At 42.8% G+C, this 14,973-nt stretch overlaps 1 protein-coding gene across 5 annotated transcripts in view; it reads right to left on the bottom strand.

Moving 5' to 3' along the window:
- LOC149860434 (leucine-rich repeat and fibronectin type III domain-containing protein 1-like protein) overlaps nucleotides 1-14,973 on the bottom strand; it is a 172,118-nt gene that overhangs the window by 12,150 nt on the left and 144,995 nt on the right. For 4 of the 5 annotated variants that reach the window (XM_090053273.1, XM_090053270.1, XM_090053269.1 and 1 more), the window contains one exon: nucleotides 11,495-12,886. In XM_090053273.1, coding sequence (XP_089909399.1) covers nucleotides 11,495-12,867 — 1,373 coding nt within the window. In that variant the 5' untranslated portion in view covers nucleotides 12,868-12,886. Of the gene's footprint in view, nucleotides 1-11,494; nucleotides 12,887-13,794; nucleotides 13,960-14,973 lie in introns of those variants that run through there. The other variant, XM_090053272.1, reaches the window with a different exon arrangement.

Genomic DNA, 14,973 nt, shown 5'->3' with positions numbered 1-14,973 from the left:
CCAGATGCCATGGCTCCACGGGCCACATTTGGCCTGCAGGCTGGAGATTGAGCACCCCTGCTCCAGAATCTACTGTCCCACTGGTATAGCAGATCAGTGAAATTTAAGGAATTTAAGGACTGAGTAGCTACTTTCAAGTTCCTTTTTGCTTCTGTACTTGTTTCTATTATGAAACCACCATCCCATTGAAATATTCATCGGACAACAGTTTAATAAGCAGCCTCATTTAATCTGAATCCCAAAGGAAGCTAGAAAAAAAAATTAAATCATAATTACCTACTGGCAAGGCCAGTGGCCAGGGGAAGAAATGGAAGGTTGAAGCATAATCAAACTTTATTACAGTTGGTATTAAACCCTTAAATTTGAACTCAGCCCTTGTCCAGGGTCTGGCAAGACTTGCATTTACGTGATGTAAAACCTAAACCAGTAACAGTGTTTTGCTGTCAGTAAAAAGTTTCAAGATTGCCAATACAAGAAAAATAAAACCTTGGGTTGGTAACCCTGGTAGTATAGGTCCAAATATAGTATTTTTCAGATTTTTTTCTTGTGCTGTGCTCCTTCAACCTTCTGGTTCCCCATCCTCCTACTCCCACATTTCCAATCCGGAGGTCTCTCCTACTTTTGGGGGAAAGACTGATGCAATCTGTGATTCGATAGGGACTATACCCAAACAGCAGATTATGGAACAATCCAAGAAGCTTGAGAAGTTGTGATTCATTTGGCCTATGACCTTAGTTCTAAATCAAAATGGCAGGTGTGATGGCATCAGTTTTGCCACTTTCTCCAGCAGGCAACATAAAATCAGAATACGCATTGCCCTCTTTTACAATGCAAACACAATGGCAATTAGGACTGTGTTGGGTAGGCCACCAAGCATTCACAATTCTGGCTTATCGACTTGATTTCATACTAAAATAAAATCTCGTTCTATATAGCACGTAAATCTCAGAAGGGTGAAACTAAGTGAAGATAATACAATGTTGGTTGTACCAGTATATGCAAAAGCCGTCCCCTTCATTCATGAAACAAAAATGGCAACCTCTGAGGGACTTCCGTTAGCAATCTGTAGGTTTTTCTAACCCTTCTATTAAACCCCTTCAGTTGTTCCTATTATTTCATATCAGATTGGTAACAAAAACACTGATTGTGTAGTCACAGTTAATATATTGTGATGGGACGATTAAGTACCACTTTTATAATGCGTATCAAACCTATGTTTTTGTTCTGCAGACTCTCACTATTTATTGCTGTATGAATCTTCCTTCGTGTTCTCTCCTTGAAAATCCAAAAAAGAAACCACCCACTCTTGTTCCCTTTTCCTTCACTACAAACTGGCATTTTTCTAAATTAAATCTTATAAAGGATTAAAGTAGCTAAGCACAGAATCACAGAAAATTCAGGTTGGACGAGACCTCAGGAGGAAGCACCTCATCCACCCCCTGCTCAATGTAGGACCAGCCCCACCTACATCATCCCAGCCAAGGCTTTGTCTAGCTGGGTCTTCAAAACCTTCACCACCTCTCTGGGTAACCTGCTCCAGTGCTTTCCTACCCTCCTTATGAAAAAAAATTCCTAATATCCAACCTCGACTTCCCTTGCTGCAGCTGGAGCCCATTGCTCCTTGTCCTGTCGTCTGCCCCACTGAGAACAGCCCAGCCCTGTCCTCTTTGCAACCCCCCTGCAGGGAGTTGAAGGCAGCTATCAAATCCTCCTCAGTCTTCTCTTCTCCAGATTAAATCAGCCCAGTTCCCTCAGCCTCGTCTCAGAAATCCTGTGCTTCAGACCTCTAACCATTTTCCTTGCCCTCCACTGGACTGTCTCTAACGTGTCCACATCCTTTCTGTATGGGGGGCCCACAGCTGGACACAGGACTCCAGACGTGGCCTTCCCCGTGCTGAATAGAAGGGAAGAATCACTGCCCTCGATCTGATGGCACCGCTCCTGCCAGTGCAGCCAGGATGCTGCAACCAGGGCACACTGCTGGCTCATATCCATCTTACTGCCCACTGTCACCCCCAGGTCCTTTTCTGCAGAGCTCCTGCCCAGCCCGTCACCCCCAGCCTGTCCTGGTGCGTGGGATTGCTCTGTCTTAAGTGCAGGACTTTGCACTTGTCCTTAATTGAACCTCAGGAGATTTCTTTTGGTCCAATCCTCCAATTTATTTTGGTCTCTAAATGCCAGCCCTACTCTCCATTGCATCTACTACTCCCGCTGCTTGGTGTCATCCACAAGCTTGCTGAGGGTGCACTCCCCCCATCTTTTAGACCACTGAAGTTAATATAGATTATGAGAATACCTAGACCTGTGGTTTGGAGCTGTTATCTTTGAATTGTCTATTCATAGACTCTAATAAAACATTTAGGAATTTTCATAAAAATATAAAAAGCCAAATTTTCATTGCACACAGTTGTTTACCCCTTGAAAAGGTGTAAAACCTACCAATTTTGAATGGACTAGAGAACACGTACTGAACGTGTACTGGTGTTACTCACTACCCAGTATGCAGGACAAATGCATGCAACAATTTTGTATTAAAATGCTAGCTGATTCTTTCAATACAAATGTGTTAGACTGCACAAGGTTTCATTTTAAGCTACGCATTCACTCACTGAATTATTGCTACAGTAGTTGTATATCAAGGAACAGAAAAAGTATAGTAATATAATACAATATCTGGGAAACAAAAGGAACTTTAATATGATGTAGCATGCAGCTAATTTTTAGGAAGGAAATCTCTCCCTGTCTTTGAAGATACTCTAGTAAGTCTTAGAAAACCAGTGAGCAAAAAAGCTCAATTGATTCACACCCTCTTCCCCAAATGAAGCCATAGGAAGCCGACTGGAATGTGCACTAATGACTGTATTCTGAAGCATGGGGGAATGTATCAAGCTTTACAACAATCATTTTACACATAAAAATACAATACATGAAAAAAGATTTCCTCTTAAATTAGCATTTCCAACTGTTTAAACCACGGGGGATGTCAGATACAATCTGCATGCACGTTCAGTTCAAGTTCACCCAAAGAACAACTACTTTTGAATACCAGCTGAAGAGTCACAGCTTTACGTTATACAGGGGATAAAACTGTCAAGAGCGCTTAGGCAACTCAGGCCGTTTGAACACTTCATGCCTACAAACCTGCAGCATGTGGAAACACGACTGCCTATGTATTGAAGCACACATAGCCGTGTGTTATGGGAAATGGGAAATCATTCTGATCTGTCTCTGCTCAGAGAATGAAAAGAGTTCTCATCACCACAATTACATCTGATGGTTTTAGCTTATACTCTACTCTCAAATTGCATTTACGTGCTCATCTCCCCGCTGAGCACTGCCTGCCTCTGCTGCCATTTTGAATGCACCTCCAGAGCTGCACCATGCTCCATAAAATGCATTCATTTGGGTACCAGACAGCAATTAATTTACACATTTATAAGCAATTTTCTCATAAAACAAACACCTGTTATACATAATGATACTTTGGGTTGTCCTGGTGCTCAGCGTTAATCAATATTGTTTTGTTCCCCAATGCTTCTGCTAATCTACCATGTGTATATTTTTCTGGAAACGCAGAAAAGAAAATTTCACTTAAAACCAGCCTTGCAAAATTATTCTCACCTACTCAATCAAGATGAGTCGTGTGCAAGTTTGATGGACAAGTAAAATATCAGTTCTTGCACTGTTCTCTGTCATAATGGTAAAAAGCTAGTGAACAAAATGTGTACACCTGTGCTGATAGATTTGCATAACAGTTTGCTAAAGCTATAATTTTAGTCTATCATGCCTGTTTTTGGCCTTCTCCAGCATTTGTTCTACATCCAGAAGTCCCAGTAAAGTAAGTGGAAAGCTCTGTACACCCAACAGATATACTGTTTGTTCCCAAATCCAAGACAACTCTGAATTTAAGACGCCCCTCCACTGATTAGACGCTATAAATGGAATATTTATAAATTTGTTACAAATTTCTGCATACATAATCTAATTATTGCAGGGTTGTCTTGAATGCATTGTCCCTCCACAACTGCAGTGGGAAAGGCAGTGCTGGGGGGAGCAGGCAGTGGCAGAGGCAGTTGGGGAGGTAGCAGGGAGGAAAGAGGGGTGTCAAGCAGCTTGATCATTGCACCTGACCTCCATTCACCCCCTGCTGCCTGCCCCCCCAGCACCTGTCCCCCTCCCTGCAACCTCCACTTCTAGAACAGACTAAAAATAAATTGTTTCTGAAATTAATATGCAACATGGAACAGACATGAGAAGGACAAAAAATGGGACATGAGATACAGAAAAGGGAGCTGGCAAGCAAGAGCACACCCTAATTTAAGACCTCCCTGAATTTTAATCTATATTTCTACCCATATTTTTGATAGAATTTCACTGGCAGCTACAGCTACTTTCTGCATAACATCCGCAATTATATTTTGAAAGCATCTTTATCATTCCCTTTCAGTCTCTAATTAGCATTATTAAAATTGCATTGTACGGAGAAGCCAGTGCAATATTGTAACATCAGGGAGTCATGAAAACAGCACAGGAAAGTCACTTTAACAAACAGTAGGGTTTTATAACTTCCCAAAGAGATCTATTAAGAATCTGTTTTGAAAACCCACCTACACATTTTTAACTTAATGTGGACAAAAAAGTGAAGTGTTTGAAAAAGACACTAAATGAAATAAATCCCATTACAAGGATGCATTAGCCCAGTTATATGCAAATGTTTCAAGGTGAAATTTAATCCTCTGCAGACTGTCAGCACAAAAAGGCTATGCACAAATGAGATTTCAATTAGGCAAACAATGAACAGGCCTTGAGGTGGCCATCTGCAAATGGCAGATTTTACTTACCATCAATGATTTTAAGATACACTATTTCCTTTTCCCAGCAAATAACTTCTGTTATGAACGATCAATCTGAAAACTATACAGATGGGCATCTCATGTCTCAATCCTGATAAAAACCAAGTGATGAACACAGAGAGACAAGACCATCCTACTCCAATCCTAACAATTTTGGCAATGTCTACCATGGTTGAACAGCAGAGAATAACCATAGAGAACAAGGAACAAACAACATTAAAAGGCTACTTTTTCATTAAATTCTCAAAGAGATCTGTTTTAAAATACCATAAAAAAGCATAAACTCTGAAAAATCTGTAAATTCTAGTACTTGGTGACTGGTCACTCTCTTCTAGGACTTGTAGCTTACATATTAAAATTTCTACTTTAGTATGGAAATGAAGGGTCTGTCAGTATTGGGTAATGGCCAGAAACATTCCCAGGCCCCCAGCTAGAACACTTGAGAGATATCAGGTGATACAGAAATCGTACTGCTGAGATGTCTCCATTTTACAGAGCCTGCAAGCAGCAGACATAGGTATGATAATATTAGTAGTGCTAATGGTCAGTATGGCTGCCTATATGGGTGCTCGTTGGCGCTCTAATTAGCATGCGTTGCACAGAATGCTATGCATTCGAATTCAGATGCTGCAGCATCACCACAGCATCATGTGTGTTAAGCCCTTAAGTATTTAAAAATGGCCGTAGGGTGCTGTAACTAAACCTCTGAGTGAGCTTTAGGTGAAATGTCCTGTGGCCATTTCTAAATGTGCCTAACGCACATGATACTGCAGTGTTTTAATTAAGAGTGGCTGGCTAAGAAACACTCTAATTAAAATGCTCCCCTCCCACCTCTGAGCATGTGTGTAGGCAGCCTATATGACCAACAGACCGGGAGGGGTCTCAAAAAACATGAAAAAGCAGCAAATGTCACTTCCTGCACTTCAGTTACATTTGGGCTAAGTACAGACAGTCAAAAAGCCCGAGGCGGAACCGATTCAATCTTCACAGGTTAGTTTAAGCTGCGGAGATTGAACCGATAAGCAAGTGAACAGACATTCACTTCTGATTCCAGAAAGCAGCCACCTGCCTGCAGTGGCCCAGGCCAGGCACTGGGGGGGCGATAGAGCACAGCTCCCTGCTGTGCTGAAGCAGACAGCTTGGGCCAAGACTAGCCTGTGTAAGGGGTGCGGAGGGGGTGGAGGCACAAAGCATCCTGGGATGCTGGGGGACTGTGAGTTAATTTGAATCTGGAGGGGACCTGGGACAGAATTTCAATAAGCCGATTTAACCTAAATCAGTTAAGTGTGATAGCACATCCATCCAGGTTTATCTTAAACTGGTTTCAGCCATTTTGAAAGTGGTTTACATGCACTGAACTTCTGTCGCGTTACAGATTTGAACTGGTTTCTGATCACTTATACTGGTGTTGTGTAACTTCTGCCCCTAGCCTTGAACATTAATTATGTGTTTGTTTTCTTGGATGCAATACCCAAGTGAGGGGATGGAAAAAAGAACTGGGGCGCGTAACTGTCTGCAAGGTGCTCAAGGTTTCCATGATTCTGTGATCCTAAAAAATTTACCATGACCCAACAGGTTAATTTGGACGCCTGTCTCCTCCTCCTCTCCCTTCCTTGGATCTGCATGTATAAAAGCACATTAATTTACATCTACAATGTCAACACAATATCTGTTGAAAGGAGGGAGCAGAAGGAAGGGTGAGAAAAACAGGGAAGAGGTGATGTAGGAGGTGGAAGGCAACAGAATTAGAAAGGAAAAGACTTCTTTAAATTATTCAGTGTAAAATGAAGTTACCATAGAAACTGCCACTCACATGGTCTAAGCATACGCTGGCTGTTAGATATTACTCACCTTCACAAAGGGGACACGCTTCTCACACATCATACAATTGCTTATGGGGGTTTTTTGGGAGAGGGCGGGGGGTTGTTTTCTTTTTCTTCTTTTTTTTAAAAAAAAGAAGTTATTGTCTGTCAGATGCCGATTACAGCAAGGAGCCTAGGAACTACCACTGCCTTCACATTAGGGCCCTAGGCTAAAAGCAGCTTTTTGCTTCCCGTAATCCTTCTGCAGCAAGGCCGAACCGTCGCTGCTCTCTGGGAGCACTACTCTATGGCTCCTGACATCATTATATGCCAAGTCATCCTTCCCAGAGCTCCTGCGAGAAGGATCAGTAGCATTCTGCCGGTTTTGCAGACTGGAAACACAGAGCAGTTACCGAACTAGTTAGGGGTTAGCACAGTACTTGGGGATTCCTGGCACCATTAATTCACGCAGCTTAAAATACACACACAGAGGAGTGTTAACGGTGTAACAATTGCTCAGATAACTGCAAGCACAGAATTACTGCTCAATCATCACTCCCCGTCATTCTGTACAGGATTTCCTTTAAGACCTGTCTTTGATGATTATTTACCGTGGCAATTGACCATATGAACGTCAGTCTCGATGAAACGGATTATATTATAACTAATTGGAATCCTTGCTCTCCGATTTGAAGCACAATTTCTTTTATTGCTTTGTTACTTAACCGAGCCTTTCATCTAGTAGAGATCCGGACTGAAATGTGGAAGGGATGTGTGAACGCAGTCCCCGCCCTTTACCCCCACCCCATTTCTTCCGAAGAGCTCTTTCCTAGGGACGAGTCCATCAATAGCGCCATTCTATTTAGCCGTTTACTTCTTGACTTATTAAAGAGTTACTGTATGACTCATGTATTAATTTTTAAACATTCAGAAAGTTCAAAATGTATCCACAATAAATTGCTATCTTTGTTCTGGAATATGTCAAGGACTATAACTTGTTACTATGCCAGGGGATGCTCGATTCTTTTTGAAAAGTCCCCTTGAGGACACAGGGGACTGACTTCTCCGGAAGAATCAGGCATATGGTGTTGCAAAGATTCAAGAGATGACACACATGCTGGTACCAGGACATGGGCTATGTCTAGCTCAAGTCAACAGTGCACTTAATTTTAAAAGTTTTGTTTTAAGGAGCAGTAGTGCCCAGAAAGTACTTCTCAAACTAAACCAAGAACTGTGAAACACCAATTTGCTGCCTCGAGTTACTTGATTTACATTCATCAGGACTCCACTTAACTATTCCTTGTAATGCGTGATAAAAGTAATTTATATCAAGCAGGAGACAGGTTTAAAATTAACAAGTACTTTTTTTTTTATGCAGCGTACACTTAATTTCTGGAACTCATCAGTGTAGGAGGTTGTAGAGGCAGAGAATATAACCAGATTCAAAAAAGGAACTAGATAAATGGGCCCATTAATAGCTATTAAACAGAAGAGTCAGGGATGTGTCTCTAAGCCAATGACAGTGGATAGGCCACTCTAGATGTACCCTGGGGATACGCTCTCCCTCTAAAGCAGAGGTCCATGGCTACATCGAGCCCCGTCTGCCATGACGGCGCTGCCCCTTCCTTGGCTCGTGCATCCTGGGACTGGGCCCTGGCGCTGCCCCCTCATTTGGGCTGAGGGAGCTGGTGCTGCTCTTTCCTGGGACTGGGTCCTGGGGCCTGGTGATGCCATCGTGCACCAGGATTGGGTGCTTGATCAGCGTGCAGGGCTTTGGGAGCTACTGGGTCTAGAAATTTGGCAACTGGCGGGGAGCGCGGGGGGGAGCAGTGCCACCACTCCCCCACCACCAAACTTCCAGACCTGTGGGAGCCCCTCCATGGGCCAGATGTAGCCCTGCGGGCCAGGGGTTGAGCACCCCTGCTCTAAAGCATCCACCCCTGCCAGTGTCAGAGACAGGACACTGAGCTACATGGACCCAAATGGTACTTATTTCCTTGTGCTCTAGTTTCTCAAACAACCGCCAGAGGCAGCCTCTCATCTATGTACTATAGAGCTCTTTAAACGACACTTTACATCTGAACTTTAAACCAAACTCTGCAAAACACGGAAGAAAACTCAACCCAGTTTTCACTCCAATTACCTGCATAGCCGGCAGGTTCATGTTTCATCTTCCAATTCTCTGATGAAATGAGGCACCAAAATTTCTGAGGACAGAATGCACCTATTTCCATTATTTAAAAAAAATAAAATGGGATTGTTCCTAGAAGATGGGGGTAGGCTTTAACTTAACGAAACCACCACAGGACAATGGCCATGCTGTGGTCCCTAACAAAGAACCAGACATTTGTGGAACCGTTTTCACAATCCTCAGAGCTGAACAACCACATTTGTGATTGAACCTTAAAATGAGTTTACAGCTTCCAGCACACAAATGGGAGGAATCACACAGACAGGTGTTTGCTTTGTACATCTGCACACATGACGAGATAATTTCTAGCCCTTCAGAGACGGTTAACAATGTTTTGTGATATTAAGCATATGAAGATGAGCTATTCAGCAAGCCCATGTGAGAATAAATCCTACAATAACACTAAAATCTGACAAAAAGTATCATTACATTTAGTTAATAAAGGTAGGTTTCTAATGACAGCACATTTAAAATAGCAGAAATGAAAGAAAAAAATGGTTTTCTTGGAGTTTGGATAGCTTACACTTTCCAGAGAAACACTGTTCCCTATTTTAAATCGACTAGCTTGGATACGCCTCTCACACAGCCTGCAACAAGCTGCAACCATCTCAATTGAGATCAGTGAAGTTTCCCAAGGGAAAATTGATATAAGTAAAAGGCGAATCAGATCCATTATTTTTGGAAAAGCTGTTACTTCCTGGGATCTATAACCCGACAAACTAACTCACATGGCTCACATTCTAGTTCTGGATTCAACAATTGTTCCACTATTTAATCACAAAAATAACTGGAAATAGTGAGATTTAATCTGAATGAAAATCCTCTTTGCATAGGGGGGCTGTAACAAACTTACACTTTATGATGCCCATCAAAATCTAGAAGTCATATAGTTAATCCCAAGCAAATTTTACCAAAATAACTCCAATTAGACACTCTTTAGACTCTAAATGCCCAACGCTTGAAAAACACATTATGTTATCACTTGTGCCATGGAATTTGGTTTCCTGTACCTCTAAAGCAGCTGTATAAATGCAATTTCTGAATTTACCTAGTCAGTCCTAATGGCTATGTACAGACATTCGAGGTGTTAGTGGGAGGCTAAATCGATTCAAATGGCTGCCTGATATCAGGTAAGTTAGGATTGGGGGGATAGCCGGGGGGGTGGTTGGGGGTCCAGCAGACTATAGGGGATTGGGGGTCTGCTGGGGGATGGTGAGCAGGCGTTACCTATGGGTGGGGTGGGAGGGTTGGGGAAAGGCGCAGCCCATGGGCAGGGTAGGTTCCCCCCAGTAAACCTACCCCCCCCCTTCCGTCCCTCCACTGGGACTTATTTGCTTGGCGCCAGCAGCAGCACATTCTGGTAAAACCGGCTGTACCCAGAGTGCCTTGTGGGATGGGGGTTAAGAGTGCTGGCTGGGAGGGAGCAAGGGGCTGGGGCAGAGCAAAAACCAGACCAGGCTGGTCTGCAGCGGGGCAGCGCAGGGGAAGCGGACAGAAGTCCCATGCACTGGTTTGACCTAAACCGAATGAGTGGGATACTACACAGATCCAGGTTTATGTTAAATCAGGTCCTGCCATTTTTAGACCAGCTTGTGTGCGTGGAACTTCTGTACAGTTACAGGTTTAGACCGAGTGCTGGTCATTGAGACCGGGTCTGGAAGGGTAAGGTCGGTACCAGGATGAATTAGGTTTAGATCAGGCAGCCATTCTGAACTCGATTTTAGGTCCTGAATGTCTGTACTTAGCCAATATACACAAGACAAACAAGTAGGAATATAGACCTTCCCAAGTACATTTATAACATAAGTATACAATGCAACTTCCAACAATCTTGGGTTCTGAATATTTTCTCTCCTCATATTTTAAATGAAACAAATACATATTTAATTCAAATGACATGTAAATCATGCATCAGTCTCAATTTCTCTCAGTTTAAAAATAGTGATAACATTAACCAGCCTTGCAAGGCTTACTGGAAGCTTAGTTTATATCTAATCAAGTGTTCAGAGATCCTCTAATAAGAGGCAGAAGTGAATGTATTATTTCTAATATTATCTTAATTCCTCAATAATTGGAGACAACAAATGAAAAACAGGTCAACAAGGGCATTCCCCCAGAGCTTCCTATATTACACGCAATGAATATCTGCGAGACAGTTGGTACAGTTGATGTCCATTTGCAGCAAGTCCTGGACACAGCAAGAGCTACTTACCACCAACATTTGCCCTGGGAGGTTTTTTCCTACCATGTCTTTACACGACATCCCCTGCGTTGGCAGCAGCCATTAGGAGTGGCATAACAATGAAGCAGTGGTTTCCAACCCTTTTTCATTTGTGGTCCTCTCAAAAAATTTCAAAATGGAGGTGCGAACCCCTTTGGAAATTTCAACTGGTGGCGTGGACCCCTTTGAATGCTAAGTGTGGGTATTCACATACTTTTGATTGACCACAGTCATCTTTTGCGGACCCCTTAGACAGAGCCTGTGGACCCCGCAGGGGCCTGTGGACCAGGGGTTGAAAACCACTGTGTTAGAGAATTGACTGAGGCACCGACTATTACACTGGGTACATTTAAACACCTACTTACTTTCTGATATCCTGATTTGCTACTCTGCCATGACATTTGGATTGCTACGCAAGCAGGATTACCTGTAAACTAGTATGTCATCAGAAGAGCTGTTATACTGAATCTGGTACATTTTTATTCCAGGGATGTGATGCTGGGAAGGCCACTGTATGAGAGCAGAGGATGAAGTCAGCTCAGCAACCACAACTTTCTCTTGCTGAGCTTTAGTTTCATTAGGGAAACTTGACTTCGCTGATATAAGAATGTCTGAAGGCCCCGGCTCAGCGTCTTTGTCACAGTTGGTGCTGTTAGCAAGATTAGGATAAGGATTAACAACCAGTTCAACAGGAGCTGTGGACTCCCCAGCAGCATTGGATGCTATACAGGTAAACGTGCCTTTTTCTGTTAGGGAAGTCGATAAAATATCCAGTGTCCCATTCTCATAGGAAATTGTCCTAGACGTATTGGAGACCAGCTTCCCTTCAGGTGAGATCCACCGAACATAGGGATCCGGGTCACCGACTGCTTTACATTTCAAAGAGACGCTTTGGCCTTCCATGACCACCAGCTTTGGTGTCCGGTGGGTTATCATTGGCGGTTCACAGACAAACTCCTCCTCCTTAATGGTCCAGAAGTATTTGCCCATCAGCTCAGGTGGTGAGGCACATGTTTCTAGATCATCTTCTCTGGTGAGGCGTCTCAGCCACACTAATTCACAATTGCAGTGCAGAGGGTTTCCTCCAAAACTAAGCACCAGAGATGATAACGGAGACCCTTTTGATTTAGCATACACAGGTATTCTTGAGAACAAAGGATCAGGGGGAATCTTTTTCAGCTTGTTGGATGTCATGTCCAGTCGAGCAAGTTTGTGAAGGTTTGAGAAGATTCCTTCTGGAACAAACTCAATGAGGTTGTGATCCAAACTCACTGTATTGACATTAGACAGCTTTCCAATGGTCTCCCAAGGAATATTAACTAAATTATTATAGGATAGATCCAGATCCTCAATGGTTTCAATGAAGTCATCTAAAGACCCAGGGGAGATATAGTTTAATTGATTGTTACTAAGTATTAGGTGACGCAGGTTAATTAAACCTTTGAAATGATCCTCATTGATATAAGTCAGTCTATTACTATCCAAGTGCAACGCATGAAGGCCTTTAAGATCAAAAAATGCATAAGGCATAATTTGACTTATTGTATTTCTTGATAGTGTCAAATGAATAAGATTGGTCATATTTGCAAAATCCTTTCTCCTAAGGGTGGTGATGAAGTTATCCATTAGCCTTAGTTCTGCTGTTCTTCTGTCAATGCTGGGGGGGACAAACAGAAGCCCAGTCTTTGTACAAAGGATGGTGAAGGATGGAGACAGGTTTTGACACATACATCGTTTTGGACACATCATAGCCTTCACAGCTGTGCTAATAACCAATAGATAGACAACCAGCCTTTCCATTGTAAGAAAAATAGCAATCCTAAAGGAGGAAAAAAAAAAAAGAGCCAGGTAAAGATATTTTAATGCAAAAAGTCATGCAGTTTTCATTTAGACATTCACTATAGTTGTGGCTTTTGAACAAGCTAGATGTGCCATTTGAGGTCTATTTTAAATTGTCAATGCTGCTCTTTGCTCACATAGCTCTGTTCATCTTTCCAAAAACAAAGGCCTGATTGCAAAGTAACACTGCCTTTTTGCAGGGTTGTGGCAACATTTAAAGTAGACCATAGCCCAGAGAAGAGAGGGGTTTGGTGGGATGAATAATTACTTACCAATGTTTTTCGGTCTCAAAACTCTATCTAACATTTGCCCATCCTATGCACTGGAAGTTGGCATGGAAATGCTCTTTTTCAGTAAAATCAGATGTACATTCTCCCCAGGTAGGACAGGTGTACCGGACACACAGCGCCAGGCACACTGAGGCTCCAATCCACCCCATGGCCTATAAAAGTCCTACAGAAGCTGAACATAAAAAGAAAGTGATACCTAACGGACTCTGCATCTCACTGCCACACATACAAAGATGCCAGATAACAAGATAAAAGGGAACACACGTGTCAGCCACAGCAAAGGGGGAAAAACCCTCCTCAAATCTTGGCTCTACTTTTTCCCTGGACGTCTAAGACGACAATGGACTTTGCAGCATGGCAGATGGCCAACGCTGGGGCGCTCTAGCAAACCCACGTGGAAGCTCAATTCCCAAGTTCATGGGACTCCCTGAAGCCATCCTGCCAGACTCCTCCTTTCACACCATCTTTGACATTTTAGAGATCCCAGCTACAACTCCCGTTTTATCTGAGGTCACAAAGCAGAGTAGAAGAAAGGTAAACTCCTTCGAGATTTGGGTCTTGTGACTTTGAAGATTCAATTTAACACCTTGCATCCTACCTGGAAACCCTGTGGTTTCCCGTGAAGAGCCCAGAGAACCAGTGCAGCACACTCCTGCTGGGAAACGCTGCTTAATTAGTAGGTACCTCCAACCTGTCTATCTTCAGTCTGAGTGGACTCAAGCACATTACAATACAATACAAGAATCTACTCCGGAGCCGACCAAAGCAATTACAGCAAGGTCACCTCGTTGTCAGAGGATAAAGGCTGCCATTTTTTTTAAACCAGCAGCAAGTGAAAAAAGGCTATTTCCCATGACGTCTACTTGAGCATCCGGAGTCCAACCAAATCTAAAAACAGCACCACGTACTGCATGCGTGCCTTTGTTGCACACGGCAGTCACATTCCCTCCATCAGGGGTTTCTGTGAATTTTTTTTTTTCTAACCAAGTTTCATTCGGGAGGGAGTGAGGAACCAGATGTTCACTAGCAAATAATTAGGAGGAAAAATGCCTTTAGGCGTTTTTGAAAAGCAGTTATAGTCAGCCATAAGTACATGTATATTATTGTGTACAACACGTAACAGCTTTGGAATATAAATAAATTATATATGTTTGGCTACTGAAATTATCTCTGTGTAAATCTCAAGTACTCAAAATAATTGCCCTTTGTATCTGAAGTGACTGTCTACCCTACCAAAGGCAGATTTTCATTGCTACTTTACATCCAGCTGGTTAAAAAATTGTCATGCAATAGGCATGACTCAACTCGCACTTTAGTTTTGAACTCCTGTTTCACAGTGTAAGGGCTTAAATGATATAGCTTGCCATAACTCTAGACATAACTCCATTTCTATTCAAACTTCTTTCCAGGAAGAACTTCTCTCAAAAAGAAGGAACGTCTTCCTGAATGACAACAAATGTCTTTTATTTCAAACATAGCACAGCACCCTCCAGCGCCCATCTCCCCGTCATTCTGCCGACCATAAACAGCGGTTCATTGTTCCACGCGATTAGGAATTACATGAAGTACATGAAGAAAAAAAATCATAGACCATTAGGACTGGACGGGACCTCAGGAGGTCCCATCCAGTCCAACCCCCGGCTCCAAGCAGCACCAGCTCCAACTCCATCATCCCAGCCAAGGCTTTGTCTAGCCGGGTCTTCAAAACCTCCAAGGACGGAGATTGCACCACCTCTGGATAACCTGTTCCAGTGCTTTACTGCCCTCCTAGTGAAAA

This window comes from Crocodylus siamensis, chromosome 6, assembly GCF_052110815.1.
Source record: "Crocodylus siamensis isolate JL-2025a chromosome 6, ASM5211081v1, whole genome shotgun sequence".
Lineage (NCBI taxonomy): Eukaryota > Metazoa > Chordata > Crocodylia > Crocodylidae > Crocodylus > Crocodylus siamensis.
Note: the sequence above shows the minus strand (reverse complement) of the source record. Positions and strands in the feature narration are given on the sequence as shown.